Source organism: Pagrus pagrus (assembly GCF_965226575.1).
Source record: "Pagrus pagrus genome assembly, chromosome: 14".
Taxonomy (NCBI): Eukaryota; Metazoa; Chordata; class Actinopteri; order Spariformes; family Sparidae; genus Pagrus; species Pagrus pagrus.
The window spans coordinates 5,090,265-5,109,369 of NC_140198.1; the positions used below are offsets into that span (position 1 = coordinate 5,090,265).

A 19,105-nucleotide genomic window follows, 5' to 3' on the forward strand; every position below is an offset into this window, starting at 1 on the left:
TTATAAATACAGTTATTATCATTATTATTAGTATTATTATTAGTTTTATTATTACTGTAAAAAAACACTTTGGTAGTAATAAATGTCCAGCACTCAGGGTTTACGCAAAAAACTTCACTAGTCTTGCGTGGGGACAGCGGGATACCAGGAATCCTGACATAGGGTGTGAACCATCTTGCCGCTTCACCGAATGTTGTATCTTTGGAGCTGCTGATGCTTACGTGACTTGTAGCGTGGACGTGACGCCGCACCAGCTCCCTCCTCTCTCCTCCCTTTGTGCAGTTGACGAGCCCCTTCTCGGTCAGGACCGGATCACACAGAGGTACGTTATGTATCCGTTAGTGAAATGCTTCACAGCTGACTCTGTACTGCGCAGCTGTCTCTCTACTATCAGCCGGTGGACTCTGTCCTCCCGAGCCCGGAGCTGTCCGTCTCATCCTCTGGTTTATAACCGGAGTCAGATGCTAGGGATGCTAGGCCTGCTGCTTGGTACAGCTGCTGCTAGCTTAGTGGCTAATTGTCTTGCGGTGCGGTCGACAGTGTGCTGACCAGTGCTCAGCGGTTATTCGTGTAACGTTAGCTAGAAATAAACAAGCTTAGCTAGCTTACGGTTTAACTCTCTGGTCACTTTACAGGCTCCCCTGTCTGTCTGGGCCACAACGTTGCTCACAGGAGGCACCTGCCCGCTGTCCACCTTGATAGCTAGCTTATGCTAATCTGCTAGCAGGCGAGGGCAGAGAGAGATGCTGCCTTCACTGCCTTGATAAACCTCTTTGTGTGAGTCAAGAGGCCACTGCTGTGTTCACTGTGAAGGGAGACTGCACTCTTTTAGATTAACTGTAGCTCTGTTACAGCTGGATCTACCTGAATTTCACTCAGGCTAAAGTGGTGCTGAAGGACAGTGATGGAGCCTGTACAAAGTCACAGCCACACACAGCCCTTCATCATGCTGTAGGCTTGATGCTCTTTATTTTGTGCAGCTATCTGGTGTGCCTGTTGTATAAAGAGGTGACCCTATTCAACCTAAACACAGTGAGGCCCCCCAGGACACCTCAGTGGGAGACATTGCAAGATATCATGTGTACATGGTTGTCCTAGCCTCATGCCCTCTAAGGCCTTTTCCTCCTGCAGCCATGTGTGAAGCTTTAAAACTACTCAGCTGGGTGTATTGGCAAGACCGTGCGTGTGTAAAGCTGAGTAGGCATGCTATTTGTGTATGTGTGAACTGTGACTGCAGATACGTGACATTAGTCCACCACCTCCTGTCCAAGTGCTGCTTTAATGACCACAGCACTGGGATCGGGTTGGCTGCCCAGTGGGACATCCTTTTATGATTCAGTGAGGGCTCGAGCTGGACGTGGTGTTGTGTGTGCAGAGAAACATCTGGGCCACAGACGTGCACGTGGATGCACTGCAGTAGATGTGTTAGGCGTGTTATAATTGGAGCGAAAGGGTGTGGTTGTTGTGTCAAGGTGAGGCCTCACTTAAACTTGGTTGAACAGGCTTGAAGGAAGATCTGGAGTGACTCACCGAGGCGGAGCTCATCATGACATTTTTTTTTGTGTTACTTGCAAACTTTCCAACATTTTTTGAGGACAGAGGTGACGATTAATTTGAGAGACATTGCTTAATTTCTCAGTTGTGATATTTTAAATTTGCTTCACACATACAGCCTGTATAATAGAGATGTTAATTGAGAAATCGTAACCCCTAACGTTGCTCTTCACCGGGTGAACTGATCAAATTCCTGTTCTATCTACTGTCAATATGCACATGTATGTTATCAATAGGCCTGCGTGACAGCTGTCCCTCGATAACTGTTGTGCTATTGAAAAAATTTAACCAACATCTACTCGACATAATGATGAAATAGACGCGTGTTGCACAACAGGCTGTTCTTGAAAAATGAAGGACAAAGAGGTGCACACATACTTGAGCACACATGAGAGCAGCCAGTCCAGTGGGTTAGCAAAGAGTCTGCATTGTGCCCCAGTCTGTGGCCCTCCATTGTTCTTTATAAACTTGGCTTCTTCCACTTTGAAACATCACGTTCGATGCGTCAAAAATGACATTTACTCAGGAGTGAGTGAATGTTTTGACAGTGTGTATCATTTGAAGGTTTTTTTTTTAAAATCTCCAATTAACAGCTGAATGCTAAAGTGTGACACCTGCATACAAGCTGACCTCTGCACTGACTGAGTAATGCAAGTTTGAGCAAACGTGTGTGAGAGTGTGAGAATCAGTGTTCAGCTTATGAAAGTCAACAACTTCATCAGATTTGTACCTTTCAAATCCATCAGTGACCTCCAGCTGCTCCCGCCTTCCTCTGTCAGCAGTGCTGCTGTGCTCACATCTGATCAGTCCGTCTGCTGCTCTGTGTCTGTCCCTCTGCTGTGTTACTGGGTGATCTGGCTGTCCTAAAGCTGTAACACAGAGGGAAGACAGCAGGGATGTTACTTTTCAAAGAGCCTCTTATGTTTTTTCTCCCTTTTTCCTAGTCGCAGCCTTGAACATCCTCTTTCTCTTTGCAGATAATGGCCGTACCTCCCACTTACGTTGACCTTGGAAAGTCTGCCAAGGATGTCTTTACCAAGGGATACGGTAAGCACCAAGCATACTCACTTATTTCAATAATTTTTACAGCAGAATGAGATAGAGGAAATAGTTTTGAATCATAAATAACAATTAATGAATTATATTATAGGATGAATTATAGCTTCATATCAACATGATACCTGTGTAACTGAAGGGATGAAACACACCTCTGATAAAATGTTTTTAGACTACAGAAATCAGTCATACACTGTGTGTTAAATCTGTTATGAAGTGTGAATAACAGAATACAGAAACAGCAGCAGCATGTCGTATCTACACACATGCTTTTGTTTAATTGTAAAACAGTGTTAAAGACTTAAAAAGGTCACCCAGAGCCACAGGAGACATAATACAACTGTTTTCACACGCTGTGTAATACTAACAAATTGACTTTGTGTAAAAGCTAAGCACCTTTTTAGTTAGGTAAAAATATTAAGTCCTGGCACCATGATAACAATTCAGACAACGGGTCGCCTCCACCAGCTGCCAAAAGTAGTGAGTAGTTGTAAGTACAAGCTTTATATTCACACTGAAGCCTTTTCAGTGGAGGTTTTTCTCTCTTGCCTCACTGAAGAGGGTAGATGTAGTATAATTACTTTCCATTTTCACCTTCTCATCATTCCTCATAACATGTTTGTACCTTCTGCCAACGGAAGAATACGTATGAGTTGATCATTCAATACACAAGAAGAACGATACCCTCCTTCTACATTATTCTCTGAGGTAATCCGGGTGATTCTTCGTACGAACTGATGCAACACTTCCTCTCAGATTGTGCAAATCTCGCCAAATTAAAGCAAAATGAATCAAACCGATTACTGTACCGTTGTAGCTCACCACTAGCTGAACACATAGTAGATCAGAGCCTGCGGTTCAAGGGGATGTCCTCGGGGCGTGTTTCGTGCATACACACAGCTGTGCTTCAAGGGTTACCGAATTATATCCTCTATTAATCCTCTATCAAGGGAATTCCCAGTTGTCGCAGCAGACTGATTCATCATTCATTGACGGAGACTGTAATGCTGCGTAATTACTGTGGGTTTCAGTTTGGGTTGTTCCGATATCGATACCAGTATCGGGAGTGCTTCTAATGCTGCCTAAAATGCTGTAATTGTTATCGCGAGTACTGGGGTTGCTGTGGTGACAAAACGTCTCCACTGGTTAATACACTCATAACAACACCACCGAAAAACAATGGAAACATTTCCAACCGCTGCAGCTTCACATTAAAAAAAACGTGAGTTGACTTTTATTATGAAGTGTCACTCATTAGCTATGAAGTTTTATGCAGTCTGTGGGAGTAATGGAGCAATAAGCAACCTCAGCTAGCTCTTAGGTGAAGAGCTGCATCATCTTGTCGGTCAACTACCACCTCCTGCCACTCTGTGCTGCGACTCTACTGCTGCCGCTGCTGCTGCATGGAGCAGACACCTTCAGTTTATAATTGTAGTTACTGTGGTCCGACTAAGTATTGATAAATGGGGGCAGTATATATCAGTAAATCTCTATTTTAACGTGGAGCTGTGGAGCTCTCTGGGTCATGTGAAGCGTGGTTGGGTGAATCAATTAATGGCTGTAATGCTTGAAAGGGCCAGGGATGGGGCTTTAGGCTCGAGCCAGGATGTGTTTAACCAACCTTTTAGCTATTATTCATAATTGACGGCGCTGATGTTCTCACAGAGTCTACGTCAAATCAATACACACATTCAGTCAGCGGCACATGAATAACTTTAAATGCACTCTGGAGGCTGATGAGAGGGTATTTCACAGACACTACTCAATACCTTGAAATAATGTGGTTTGAAATATCTAAAGGGAAACTTTAAATGTGTATTAATTGAATTATAATATAATTTTACATGGTTACGATGATAATATAAGTGATGGTATTGGCACTTGTTTTGAGGGCTACCCAGTGCTTGTGTTTGAAGGAATCTGTGCCACTTTAAATGTTTCAGAGCGGTTATTATTAGATCTGTATTGTCATCTTGACACATTTTGATCTTTTATTAAATGTTGTCTCTTTCAGGCTTTGGGCTCATCAAGCTGGACTTGAAAACAAAGTCTGAAAATGGACTGGTAAGTCGCTGCCTGTCATTATCAGTTTATCGGAGCTGCTGCCGCACCAGACTGCAGCCGTCCTATCATAGCTTAAGAGGCCCCTGACTGATAATTAAGTGGCTGTTTATCTGATCTCCTAAAAGCTGCCAGGACACCATGACCTCAGCTAGTTTTTGCTTGAATAACGGACTTTGAGAAGACGCAGCTGCAAAACAATTAAATATATTATGCTGTCGTAGTTTTCTTCAGCTTTAAGTCAAATGTATTTCTTTACGTTAACGAGAATACACCACTGGTTAAAACCCTACGATAATGTAACTGGATACTAAGCGTTAATTCCCGTTAGTAGTAATCTGATGCCAATACTATCATCTGCAGGAGTTCACCAGCACAGGCTCTGCCAACACTGAGACCAGCAAGGTAGCTGGATCCCTGGAGACAAAGTACAAATGGGCAGAGCATGGACTGACCTTTACAGAGAAGTGGAACACCGACAACACCCTGGGGACTGAGATCACCGTTGAAGACCAGGTTGGTGATGGGGTGTGGTGGCCAAGAAAATCTAAAATGTAAAAATGTGACTTAAGTTGCTATTTGCAGTCACATGTATTCCTTTCACTGTGTTCACTATATTGGACATCTGATAAAATGAACTTTCTTACTTTTTCCACAGTTGGCTAAGGGTCTGAAGCTCACGTTCGACTCCTCCTTCTCACCAAACACCGGGTAAGAACAGCTGGAAAAAGGAAAAGACCATGTTACACATGTTTTAGCAGAGCCTGGTCGTAATACTGCGATTCTACCAAGGCCTGTAATAATGTGATACAATCAGGTTATGATTGTTTGCTAAAGACATTAACAACCTGTTCTCTCTCCTTAACTTCCTGCCAGCAAGAAGAGCGGCAAAATCAAGACGGGCTACAAGTGCGAGCACATCAACCTCGGCTGTGACGTTAACTACGACATCAACGGTACGGCCATCCACGGCGCGGCAGTAGTGGGCTACGAGGGCTGGCTGGCCGGCTACCAGATGACCTTCGAGGCTGGCAGGAACAGGATCACCCAGAGCAACTTTGCAGTTGGATTCAAGACTGATGAGTTCCAGCTCCATACAAATGTGTAAGGCCACATGAAGCGGCAGATGGTCACGAGTAGTATGCTAGCATGCACCCTTTCATTGTACCACGTGCACTGCATTTCTGATACACTGTTGAGCCAGTGTGGCTTCTCCATATCTGCTGTGAATTTGGTGCAGGCCATACTCTTAATAAAAGGAGCTGTGACCTGATTGAAATGGAAAAAGCATATAGGCACACCCTTAACCTTTTAAAACTCTTCCATCATGTTATGTGATACGTGAACATAAGTCACAAGCTGTAAGTTGTAGCTATACGTGCAACAACAGTCCAGACGTCTGACCTTAACTAGACAGAAGTCCTCGAACCGTTTCCTCGTCCTTGTTTGGCTGGCTAACTTGTTGCCCATTTGGATATCTGCCCAGCACCCAGGTGCCTGACAGTTATTTTTACACACAGGTGATGGGATTTGCTATATTGCAAGTGAGCTGGAGTGAGTAGCTGGCAAGCAAGCATAAAGGGCCTCAGTGAAAAGCCAGACTGAGGTAGTGTCAGACAGTGAGTGAGAGACACAGAGGGACGGGACACGGTTTAAGTCTTGTTTCCTGCTGTGCTGCTGGTCAAGCCTGTCCGTTCCAGTCTACAGCTGAAGTGTTTATGTGAGGTCAGAGAAAGTGTAATGTAGGCTTTACATCAGTGACAGCGCACCTAGCCGAGGAGCTCTTTAACTGACACGCAAGGAAGGTTTTCTCTTTGTTTACAAAACACAAAACCCTAATTTATCCCTTTGAGGGGAAAATATCACCTGTAGGGAAACCGTATTCATGTTGTAGTTATATTTACACTACATATATCCTCATCTGTTTGTTTTCAGAAATGATGGCACTGAGTTCGGTGGCTCTATCTACCAGAAGGTGAATGACCAGCTGGAGACGGCCGTCAACCTGGCGTGGACCGCTGGAAACAGCAACACCCGCTTTGGCATCGCTGCCAAGTATCAGATCGATCCTGATGCATCCTTCTCTGTGAGTAGTGTGTAACCTGAAGTAGTTGTAGTAGTGCGACTCTAAAACCAGAAGTCAGTCATGCAGTGTAAAGGCTCAGAGGTCAGTGAAACCAGCTGCTTGAACCCAGGCTGACATTCTGGGTGTCTATTATGTGAACTAAGATGGAGTGCATTATGACTAGTCAAGATGACGCTCAATTCAAATCTAGGTCACAGTCTTTGCTGCATGTCCTGCCTAGCTGACCAACTTGAAAGAATGGAGAGGTCCGTGTGAATGCATCACGTTCATTTGGGCATGAGAGAAGCCTCAGCCGAGCCAAAACATCCAATGGGAGGAGTCTGTCATCTACAGACAGGCCCGGGCTAATTCAGTCCCGTCTATCACATTAGCCCTTAAATCCCACTTTCAACAGAGTCAATTAGAGTGAATGGTTGTCTGTTAGTGTAATTATATGTACTTTCTAACAACTTTAAGTATGCCAGTCTGAAGTGAGAATGTTTCAGTGGTAGCACTGTTGACTCACAGTATCAGTTTCAGAATTCAATATGAATCACAGTTAAGATTTTATTAACATTTTACTTGAAACAGGCAATAAATTACCCAGCAATGACATGATACACGTATCTTTTGGTAAAATGTGTTGTTCACTGTATGATTTTCATCTGTGGTTCCCACACAGGCCAAGGTGAACAACTCCAGCCTCGTGGGTCTGGGCTACACTCAGACTCTGAAGCCAGGTGAGTAATTGTATATAATTTGCGTGTCTAGTGCTTAAATGGGCCAAAACACTGACTATGTGTACAAAGACCATAATATATGAACATTTACTCAATTAAGACAATACTATGAACCAGAAAAAGCCATTAATCCAGTCAAGAAAGTCAAATTATCTCAAACAAACCACGTTTTGCTGCCTGTTACAAAAGGAAAATGAAACAAAGTCTGTCAGAGATTAGATAATTTAGTCAGAATGGGTTCTTGGAAACATGAAAGTCCGTTGCTTAGGAGTGTCATGCAGGCGAAACACCAATCATTCTTGATCAGTTTATCAAATTAAGCAGCTCCTGCTTGAATTATTGCAGAGAGAGAAAATATGGCAATGTCATTTCTTTTCAATATCGTGCAGCCCTCATATACACAAATCAGACTGCTTGTGATGCATGAGTGCTGAGGATATTATTCTATGTCGATGAACAGTAGCAACATTACAGTGAGATGTGGGCGTAGTTGAATGCTATTCATTCTAGTATCTTTGTGGGCTGTCTTAGTCCCCTTTTTTCCTACAACCATGCGCCCCTGAATAAAAAATCCCCTTATCTATGCATGGCTCATCTCGATATGTCTATTTCTGCAGGCATCAAGCTGACCCTCTCTGCCCTCCTTGATGGCAAGAACATCAACGCTGGTGGCCACAAGCTTGGTCTCGGCCTCGAGTTCCAGGCATAAGAGGATGAGGCAGATGGCTTCCAGTCCCCCCAGCACACAAACACACACACACACACACACATTCCCCACCAAAAAAAAAAAAAAAATCCAAATCCTTTATTGATTAGGCTAGCCCTCACAAAACCCCTGTTTTCCCCCCTAGATATGCTACAGCTGGAAGCAAGACAGCATAAAGGTCAAATCGATCTTGTGACGATCTACCCACTTTTAAAGGACCATTTTAAGGGAACATTATATTTTGAAAATATAGAGCCAAGTTCAGAACAAAACTACAACTGTAAGTCAGAAAGTTTTACCTTGAATTGTTCAGCTTGCGAGGGAACGGTAGCTTCGATACATCCATGTTGGCCTCACTCTTTGTCACGTCACTACAGTCATACACAATGCTTTAATTTGTGTGTCTCTCTGCTTTCCAATGCAGATAAAAGGGAAAATCAAAAACTAGTTCAGCCCAAAATGCATAATGGGCTCGACACAATCAGCGTACAGTTGAGTAGGTACACCACCAGATGGTGCTGTTACATAGCACCACTAAACACTCCTTGGTCAAAAGTTGTACTGGTGAAGTATGTTTTTATTTTCACACTCCTGCACCAGAGAGCTCTAATGTCTGTCTTGATATATTATACCATGGAAGGGTTAGTTGTCCCTGATGTAAGCAGCTGTCGGTAGCTCTAAGAGACACTACACCCCAATGTGTACATTCTGTGTTTTCGTCTCACTTGTTTATTGTGTCTGTGCATTTGGTGTGAAACATGTCTTTTGTTACATATAGCAAAATGAATATTATTTTATTGACAGTCTTGCATAGTTTAATCCACCTGTAAAGTCTTACGAAGGCTACGACTTGTCAATTCTTCGTCGAGCAAAAAGGAAGGAAACCTATCATGCACACTTCTCTGCATAAGAGTACTTCTGAAAAGGAGGATGAAATGAATAAATATAGTGGATGGGAAATGGTAGTCTTCCACAACTGGTCATGGGAATCATGTTTAGTGTACTTGACAGTATTGTTATTCCCTGAATTAAATAAAGAACATCTTGAACCAGTTTCTGATTGTTTGTTCCTCTGCCTTTTTACCTGCATCTTATAATGACGACTTCAAAATCTTAACCCTCCAAACCCATCAGAAATGTATCTTATTTGAGTGTTAAAACACTTCGATTGTAAGAAATTTAATGATGAGTTAGACCCTTACTGGGGTCTAATTGAGCTTAAACAATGGTAGGTTGAGTTTCTGGCAAACAAAATGAATCTGACTTTAACACATAGCCTGTAGTGTGAACAATTCTAGATAGTCGTTCCTATATTATGTCACCTTCAGCAAATGTAAGGGTTAAAAATGTCAAAGTTATTGGTTGATATGTCATTTTTGACATGCAGCTGTTAAAATAATGAGGAATAAAGCCAATGGCATCCAAACAGTGATAACATATTCTATTCAATTTAATTTTAGGACTTGTTAAAGGACGTTTAAAAGCTGATGCTAAACTGCATTGCTGGCTTTAAATGTTGAATAATATCAATGATGTATGAAAACATGTTGACTATTTTAAGGTTTGTTATTAAATAGTTACACTGCATCGCCTCAGTAATGGCTGGGAGCCAAACAGCATCACTTCATTAATGCCTGGGAGCTAAACTGCATTGTTGGCTAAACGTTTGTTAAAATGCAGCTAAACTGCATTTATTCACTAATGGCAGGGAGCTTAACTGCATCCTATGTCGCTTCACAAATGGTTGTAACATACAGTACACAATTTACACCTTGGGGTTCAGTGAAGTATTTCTGATTCTGAGAGCTAAACTGTATTGCTTCACTAATACCTGGGAGCTAAACTGAATTGCTGGCTTTAAAAGTTAAATAATACGAATGATGTATGTTTATGTGGAATATTTTAATGATTGTTAAAACGCAGCTAAACTGCTTTGCTTCACTAATGGCTGGGAACAAAACTGCATCCTGTATTGCTTCACTAATTGTTCTAACACACACAATTTCAATTAATAAAGTAATATTTCTGATTATGATTCTGAGAGCTAAACTGCATCGCTGTACTAATACCTGGGAGCTAAACTATTGCTGGCTTTAAAAAATAAATACCGGCGATGTATGTAAGATATGGAATATTTAAAGGTTTGTTAAAAAGCAGCTAAACTGCTTTGCTTCATCATGGCTGGGAGCAAAACTGCATCCTGTATCACTTCACTAACGGTTGTAACATGCAGTACACAATTTTCCCCTTGGGGTTCAGTAAAGTATTTCTGATTCTGAGAGCTCAACTGCATCGCTTCACTAATACCTGGGAGCTAAACTGCATTGCTGGCTTTTAAAAGTTAAATAATACCAATGATGTATGAAAGATGTGGAATATTTCGAGGTTTGTAGAGTTAAACTGTATTGCTGTACTAATACCTGGGAGCTAAACTGCATCGCTGGCTTTAAAAGTTAAATAATACCAATGATGTATGAAAGATGTGGACTATTTCAAGGTTTGTACAGCTAAACCGCATTGCTGTATTAATACATGGGACATGGGAGCCAAACTGCATTGCTTGCTTTAAAAGTTAAATAATACCAATGATGTATGAACGATGTGGAATATTTTGAGGTTTGTAGAGCTAAACTGTATTACTGTACTAATACCTGGGAGCTAAACTGCATCGCTGGCTTTAAAAGTTAAATAATACCAATGATGTATGAAAGATGTGGAATATTTCAAGGTTTGTAGAGCTAAACTGCATTGTTGTACTAATACCTGGGAGCTAAACTGCATTGCTTGCTTCTAAGTAAATACCGACGATATATGTAAGATATGGAATATTTTAAGATTTGTTAAAAAGCAGCTGAACAGCATCAGTTCGATGGCTGGGAGCTGAAATGTATCCTGCATTGCTTCATTAATTGTTGCAACACACACAATTTTAATTAATAAAGTATTTCTGATTATGATTCTGGGAGCTAAACTGCATCGCTGTACTAATACCTGGGAGCTAAGCTGCATTGCTGGCTTTAAGGACACGACCATCAATGCATTATTTTCACTGTTTAGTGAGTTTAGTGTTGTGGCTGATGCAATCACAACAATGACAACACAGTGACTCAGACCTCATGATTCTTAATAACCATGACTCACGCACACACATTCACTCAGTCACTCACTCACTCTCAGTCAGTCAGTCAGTCACTACGTAGCTGTGCTAAACAACCACGCCTCTCCAGCTACTCACGCATCAAACATGGCGACGTGCAGGAAGATGGGGCGAAGCAGGAGAAACATTTCGGCTCTTTTTCTGGTCATTTTCCTCCAAGTGTTGGCCAGAGGCTGCCTGTCACTTCCCATAAATGACACGACGCAAGGTACGTTGTACAAATCAGAGATAATCGCTCATTTCTAACCAACTATCACTGCTGGTTAGCTTGCTAGCTAGCTAGCCAGTGTCAGGTAGCTAACGTTGCTGTGGCTAGCCGTCGTGCTAGCAAACACAGTGTCAGGTGAGCGGACGTTGACAGCCTGTTTGTGTTCACCGGAAAAGTCATAAACCGTTTTTATTTTTTTACTCGAGTACCTGTCAAAGTATTACAATGCAGTTCAACGAAGTATTTACCAAATATAAGGAGTTAAATGAGGCTTTACATGTGCGTCACTTCAAACAGAAACTAAAGGTTTCACGTCAACGTCGGACGTTTATTGTACATTTATTTCAGATATTTAAATCTGCTCATAGTTGCCTGACTTGGTTTTTAACTGTGTTGCATGTAAATCCACGAAGTCTCAAGACACTTCGTGATCATAACAAGCATCCCGGAAGAAGGAAGTCATGTCTTCCTCAACAAACTTAAAGCTGGAGGACAACAACCGTCGTAAACCTGTGTTACATGTACTTTTAGTCTGACCAGTCAACTGAAGTGACCCGGGTGAAATGGCAGTGTAGTCAGAGGTCCTGCTTTGCGGTGCCCTGCGGGGACCATGTGTGATTTATGGTGGTCAGATAAAGTGACTTGTTCCAGATGTCCTTGTCATATATCAGAGCTGTTAATTTACCCTCCTGTCAGTCCAGTCCAGCTCCACTGTTCATTAAAGAAGAAACCCTTTTGAAGTTTTACCATCAAGGACCTGGGACCACAGTAAAAAGTGCTCTGTCTCTGTGACAAGCTCTGTCTTGCGTTAATGGACTTTGACTTTATTGACTTAAATCTGTAGAGATAAGGTCAGTGTGGTGTTGATTTCATGGCCTGTTGTCTCTGCTCTATTCAAAGAAAGATTGGTTATCTTGCCGCTGGATTGGCAGTTGTCAGGTTGCAGTGTTGTGTTTGCTGGGAAAGATCTGTCTCTTGTCTCTGCCCTATTTCTTCGTCATAGTGCGACTGTATCGTGCTACAATCTCATCGTACTCACTCCAGCAGCGTATCTCTACGTGCATCAGTGTGACAAAGATGCACAAATAGATCGACATGTTAATTAAGTTGCGGTTTTCTTTAGGAGTTATTTCCGTGAGATATTTATCCAGAGACATCAAACACATTGAACTATGTACTGTATGTGAAGGGCAGGTCATGCCAATCAAGAGTCGTCCTGCAAGTCTTGCGGTCTGTCATTAGTGATGGTGTTATGCCAACAACATTCCCTTTTAGCGTGGGATCACTTTGGTATCTGACTCTACCTGTTTGGTTTTGTTTCATGTACTTATATCTGCACGCACAATTTATGTGAGAATCTTTCTTTAGGTTTTATTCTTGTGTGATTTGTCAACGTTGTGCAAACAACAAATGTTTATACACAGGGAGGATGGCCTTTACTTGATTAAATACGTATTAATCTTGAAATACAAACGGCAAATTACAGCTGTGCAGTCGTCCACTTGGTTGGCAGATTGTTAAACATGCCCTAGCCAAAATTTACCAGTAGAAAGTTGGTGTCGTATGAGTTTAATCTTAATAAAACTGACCCCATGGCCAAAAGAGTGAACGATTAGCATGATTTAAGGATGTATTATAAACATACCAGGATATTAAGACTTCTGTCAAGTATGATCCAGCCTTTAAGGCTGAATATTTCAAATGCATTTTCATGCTGCAAAGCCTATAACTGTGGCTGCCACAAAAGATCTTCTGTTGGTGATTATTTATGCTGGCCATGGCCCGTGCATATGAATAGTCCCTTTCTTCTCTTGGGGACGTCTTACGCCATGCCTCAAGTCCCTAGTGTTCTGCTCCCGTCCCTTCCTAAGCAACGCCTCCTAGTCCCACAGGATGAAATAATGTTGACACTTGTTGGTTAAATGGTGTCATTGATTCTGGAAAGGCTGGCCAGATGCAGGAGACTGGGTTCAGCTCTCGTTTAAAGACACAGTCAGGAGTTGAATTCAGCTGTGGAGATTCCTTCCAACTAAAGTACTTCATTTTTAAGTGTAAAATTGGAAAACCTGGCTGACATGGGCGTATATTCAAATCTGCCAGACAAAAACATCCATCATTCACCAAATAAAACAAATTATAAAGTGCTTTATAAGTCGAGCTGCAGTAATCACCAACTGCTTTGATAGTTGAGTAAAAGTAAAGAGTTGCTGCTGAATGAAGAGCCTTTGGGATTTGGACTTTTAGTTGGACAAATGAAGCAAATTCAAGACGTCACTTTGGGATCTGGGACATTGTTATGAGTTTTTCGGTCTTTGGACATTTCATATATTTCATCAGTTAATCATGAAATCAATCGGCTGATTAATAGATAATGAAAGTAATCGCTGGCTGCAGCCCTATTTATAGCGTGGTAAAATGTTGTCATAGCACATCATAGTTGTGTCTTGACGAGGAGAAGTTTTGTCACAACACGGCTTATTTTCAGTCGTGATCATGTGAGGAGAGCAAGTACGAATATCTATTTTGGATCTCCTTTATTGAGAACACGTTTTCTTAACTTGGCAAACATTGGTATGTTCATTGTTTAAAGGACTATTTATTCAAACTCTAATGTCTTGCATTGTTTTTTCTTCTTACATGACATGACCAGACAAAGATCCGGCAGAAGACACACGTCTCACTCTCACTACTGTGAATGATGACCCAAGTAAAACTGAGCCTTTGACACCTGAACAGAGTCCTGCTTTACCGGAGCCTAATAACCCAGTAGCACCTGCTGCTAATGACTCCACACCAACAAAAGCAGATGATCCTATAGTAAAGCCCACAGCAGCCATTCAAGCAATGGCGAAAGACAACGAGGACACACATCCAGTCACCATCATTAATATCGATGTGAAGCAAGACGGGGACACAACACCAGATGATGATAATGCAGATAATGTAGATGATGCAGATAAAGACCAGCCAGTGGAAGCTGAGACAACAGATGAGCCTGCTGCCTCTGAAACCACTTTATTCTCTACTCCAGAAGCTCCCTTCACCTCTGTCAAAGCACCTGAACCAGCCAAAACTGATGAAATGGATGATCCAGTAGCACCCGTCTCTGACTCCAAACCCTACAACACACTGAACCCTTCCACAGAGCAGGACTTTGACCCAGGGCTGCGGTCAACTACTCACAAAGGAACAGCATCTAATCTCGATTCGGATGATTACCCAGATGATGGCGACGAAGAGGAGGATGGCCAAGATGACGAGGATGACGGTAACTTCGGGGACAGCGAGGACGTTGACGGGGACAACATGTATGGGAACGATGATGTCGGCAAAGACCAGCCTGTGAACAGGCTGCAGCAGAAGGACGGGCTGGAGCTGAACCATTTCAAGGAAGCAGACAGCTACACCACAGAGGACGAGGACTCCCACTTCTTCTTTCATCTGGTCATCCTGGCTTTCCTGGTGGCAATCGTCTACATCACCTACCACAACAAGAGGAAGGTGAGTGTTAGCAGTACTGTTCAGGATGTAGAGGCCAGAGATGATGATGCAGTCTTGTTTGCGCTGGACTGATATTACCTCAGCTGTAATTCGTGATGCTTCAACATGTGATTGTAATCACCAGTTTTTTTTATCTTCCTGTTTTTGTAAATTGCAAAGTTGACATTCTTGTATAAAACAAACTAGTGTTGAGGCTGTTAATAGTGAACTTGTTGGTGATTCATCTGCTAAGAGCTTATCAAATCTGAGGTTTTCTGGCTTCTGAGTTAAATTGTTTTGGACGAGGAAAATGAAGCATAAAATTTCACCTTAGTCACAGGATCTCACATTGGACACTTGGCATTTCCTTGACACATTATTGACATGAATCTGGAGGGACCACTTGTGATCACATCTCACTTCTGTTTCTTAAAGTTTCTCCTAACTCAACGACTCACAAAACTGAGTGATTTTATAAGGGAGTCGAACAAAAAGCCTTCTTCTATTAGTTTGTTCTTTTCGACATGTGTGTTATATGATCATATGTGGGACATTGTCAGTAATCTGGTGAACTAAAATGACCTGCACTCGTTTTTTCTTTCTTTCTCAAATCTGTAGAGGAAGGTTTTTTATCACATATTCTGCTGGCCTCATTTAAATTTGGGTTTTACAGCTGATTTAACAGTCCAATTATGTAGTCTTTCATCTGTTCTGCTAGACTTTTAGCCAAGAAATATTCTTACTTGATCAGCACTTGTACATCTATCCGATTAATTGGATTTCCATCTGCGTTTTTTTCTTCCTCTCAGATCTTCCTCTTGGCTCAGAGCCGACGCTGGAAAGACGGCCTGTGTTCCCGCAACACCGTGGAGTATCACCGCCTGGACCAAAACGTCAACGAGGCCATGCCGTCCCTCAAGATGACCCGAGACTACATCTTTTGATCCACGTTAAGGAGAAACAAAATGTCCAGACCTGCACAGAGCCAGTCGGCCTTGCTGCCTGGCCGGTCGCATTGTTGAGACGCTGTGCTTTGTCATGGAGCTTGATTGATGCTTTCTCCTGCTTTGCAGGCCAACTGGAGAGCAGAGAGTGTTTTGTCTTTGGGATAGAGTTATATTTCTTCAGGACTTTATTGCTGTCTGCATAGAGAGATTTTTACTGTTTATCTGTTATTCTTATTTGTTATATTATTTGAATTTTATTTGTAATTTTTTCTAAATTAATAACTTCTTGGGATTTAATATTTTTTGTTTATTGGGAGTCTTATATCTTCTCTTTTTTTTGGGAGTGTTTTCAGCCTTATGTCCCCTCTAAACCTGTTTTTGTTTGCCTCTTGCGTACGGTCTTAATACGTTTAATACTCACCTTGAGAATAGGAAGAATTACATGTTAATGTAACTTAGGTCAGAATATAATGCTAAATTATAACAGTTGATTATTAACCCCAAGATTAACAACAGACTTTCTCTCAGCAGTTAGCCAAGATATGAAGTGACACACAGAGCAGCTGCTTTTTAAAGCACTTTTAGTTGTGTACTTTTGTATTGTAAAGTGTGAGTATGCAAAAAAGCAGCAATCTAGGAGAAGCTGATACATATATATATATATATATATATATATATATATATATATATATATATATATATATATATATATATGCACAGTCATTCCAAAACCTGTCCACCGCTCATGTTGAAATGGTCTGTCCGAAGCTGTTTCAGTAATCACTTTTTGCTGTATCGAGACACTAATACTAGCTGCATTTCTGCACTTTCCTCTCTGACCGCGAGTCGACACATGTGGTGCCCACATAGCCCCACCTCCTCCACAAGTAAATCAACATAGGCCCTGTCCACACGTACACAGGTATTTCTTAAAACAAAGCTTTTTTCTATGCGTTTTGACCGTTTGTACACAGAACTGCATTTTAGGTTGCTGAAAATGGGAGAAGAAAATCAGCAACTCTGTTTTCCGTGTTTACATCTGGACGCACGTTTATCAGTGAATGTAGCATCACTGGTAAATGTGATAGTAGAGTATTTGAGTTTGTGCAGTGACAAAATGGATGAAATATTGTTAAATGTCACATTCAGAAAGACACAAACGGACATTGATTATACAAGAACTGGAAAGATAGACAAAAAACGGCTGCTTACAATGTCTTGCTGACAAATCATCCAGAGTTTCTCTGAAGAGCAGTCACATTTCGCTGCCTTGTTCATAGTAGTTTTTGTAGCTAAGCAACTGATGGGAGCATACAACCTCATTTCTGTTTACAGCGGCACACACATGCCTAGAGTACGTGAACGGCCATGGGATGTACGTTTTGAGGTGTGATAGTATGGAGGGAGATTATTTCAGAAACAATGTCAAACGCTCTTCTCGACGGAGAATGTTTTTTTGTTTTTTTAAACCCTATTTCTAAAAATACCGGTGTACATGTGGGCTAGGTTTGTTCTTAACGCACAGCACATAAGCTTAAAAAGATTAATCAAAAATCAAAAATGTTATGCCCTCAAGGTCGACAACATTTCCCTGTCGTATCAAACATGGTATCGAATATCAATATTTCTCAAAGCAGTGAATCAAAAAACTAAAAAACATCAAGTAGTTTTCATCTGAAAATGTAGTTCAAGTTTTTTCCAGCTGTTTTCCCATCAGCCTTGTCATGTTACATTATGTGATGGATGTAAAATCTCTATTACACGTTGGGAAATGAAGCTGCACATTGAGCATTAAGTCAAGGAGGGTGACTCCTCTTCAGGTGAAGGGTCTGTTCTCGTGCTAAAGCCATTTAAATGAAGACAGATCCTGTATATCGTTGAGGTGAGAATGTACTTATCTAAAGTATGGGAGAAGCTTTTATTGCCAGACTTATTCGTCGTTCATCAGTTTATATTTGTCTAATATGGTACCTGTTTACTTCTACTGCCCAGATTTTGCTATGCAGAAATCCTGGGGCTGGCCCTCTTTGTTTTATGACTTCGGTGAAGTCTCTATCAATCAATTTTGATCCTCTTAACGGCTGTGTTGCCTCATGCTCACACAGAACTTTTGATTTTTTAATCAGAGTACAGTTTGATGGACTGGTATCTCTGTTTATCAGAAATGTTTGCACGCTCTGTGTGGCCTGATGTTCACATGAGCACCAAAAAAAAACAAGAGCCGATCACATCGTTTTTTGTGTCACTCGTTCTTGTGACTCTTGACTATTCATCACAGCCCCGTGTTGTTTTTCTGTCTCTGTCTGTCGCCGTCTCATGCCTTCAATTGAAATGCCATTACTAACACATGTCCACGTATTATCTGTCTCTTGTCGCCTTCAGCCAGTTGTTTTCAGCTGTCTCGTCCTTACAAAAGGTACACATTGGGTAGATAGATGAGATGTTTTGCACTGTGCTGTTCGGTCATACTAGCTTGAATATAAGGGGGAGGGGTAGTCCTGTGTTAAGGTGATGGATCAACACTGCTCTTGCAATCAACAGTAGAAGCTGTACAATCTCTTTTTTTGTCAATAAAGCACAAGTTGTGTACAGAGTCCTCCACGAGTCGTTCATTTTGTGGTTGATGCTTTTCTATAGGGATGCAGCGATTTATAATCACTGTTGTAAGAAGTCATACTTGAGTGAAATAAAAGATATATTTTGGTAACCCTGTCATCGACTAAGTTCCTGATATTAAATGAACTTAAGCATCAAAAGTGATTAAATGTACTTGGTAACTATGAAAAATACAAATAAAAATGAATTCCACATATATTTACATGAATGTATAAACTGGAGGTCAACCGCTTCTTCATCTGGTCAATAATCGGATCCAGTATTCAGCATTTTTCTGATTATTGGAATCAGTACAATCAATAAAATGTATTAAACATGCTTCATACTTTGGATCTGATGCAGCATGCAGTCTGTAAAGTAACAAGTAACTTCAGTTATCGAATACATAGTGGTGGCTTGTTTTTACTCTTTCAAAACAAATTACACAGTAACTCAATAATACTGTAGAAAACGACAAAAATAAGTGCAGCTGAGCCTTTACGATTATAAAACCGTGATGTGTTAATAGTGAATGG

General features: G+C 41.4%; 2 protein-coding genes across 2 annotated transcripts; both read left to right on the forward strand.

Moving 5' to 3' along the window:
• Positions 1-219: 219 nt before the first annotated feature.
• Positions 220-9,235, forward strand: vdac1 (voltage-dependent anion channel 1). Its single transcript, XM_084374428.1, has 9 exons — positions 220-322; positions 2,532-2,601; positions 4,625-4,674; positions 5,035-5,187; positions 5,330-5,382; positions 5,548-5,775; positions 6,607-6,757; positions 7,419-7,476; positions 8,094-9,235. The coding sequence occupies exons 2-9, from the start codon at positions 2,535-2,537 to the stop codon at positions 8,183-8,185; spliced, it is 852 nt and encodes a 283-aa protein (XP_084230554.1). The 5' UTR covers positions 220-322; positions 2,532-2,534; the 3' UTR covers positions 8,186-9,235.
• A 2,135-nt stretch (positions 9,236-11,370) lies between these two features.
• Positions 11,371-18,570, forward strand: cUnh5orf15 (chromosome Un C5orf15 homolog). Its single transcript, XM_084374427.1, has 3 exons — positions 11,371-11,547; positions 14,198-15,048; positions 15,837-18,570. Exons 1-3 carry the CDS (start codon positions 11,427-11,429, stop codon positions 15,969-15,971), a joined length of 1,107 nt encoding a protein of 368 aa, XP_084230553.1. The 5' UTR covers positions 11,371-11,426; the 3' UTR covers positions 15,972-18,570.
• The last annotated feature ends 535 nt before the right edge of the window (positions 18,571-19,105 follow it).

Bases quoted from the DNA above. Each gene is read 5' to 3' on its own strand.
- vdac1 (XM_084374428.1), top strand. From the start codon at position 2,535: ATGGCCGTACCTCCCACTTACGTTGACCTTGGAAAGTCTGCCAAGGAT. The intron at 2,602-4,624 runs GTAAGCACCAAG...TGTCTCTTTCAG, and splicing joins TGTCTTTACCAAGGGATACG to GCTTTGGGCTCATCAAGCTG. The intron at 5,188-5,329 runs GTTGGTGATGGG...CTTTTTCCACAG, and splicing joins AGATCACCGTTGAAGACCAG to TTGGCTAAGGGTCTGAAGCT.
- cUnh5orf15 (XM_084374427.1), top strand. From the start codon at position 11,427: ATGGCGACGTGCAGGAAGATGGGGCGAAGCAGGAGAAACATTTCGGCT. The intron at 11,548-14,197 runs GTACGTTGTACA...TGACATGACCAG, and splicing joins CATAAATGACACGACGCAAG to ACAAAGATCCGGCAGAAGAC. The intron at 15,049-15,836 runs GTGAGTGTTAGC...TCTTCCTCTCAG, and splicing joins CCTACCACAACAAGAGGAAG to ATCTTCCTCTTGGCTCAGAG.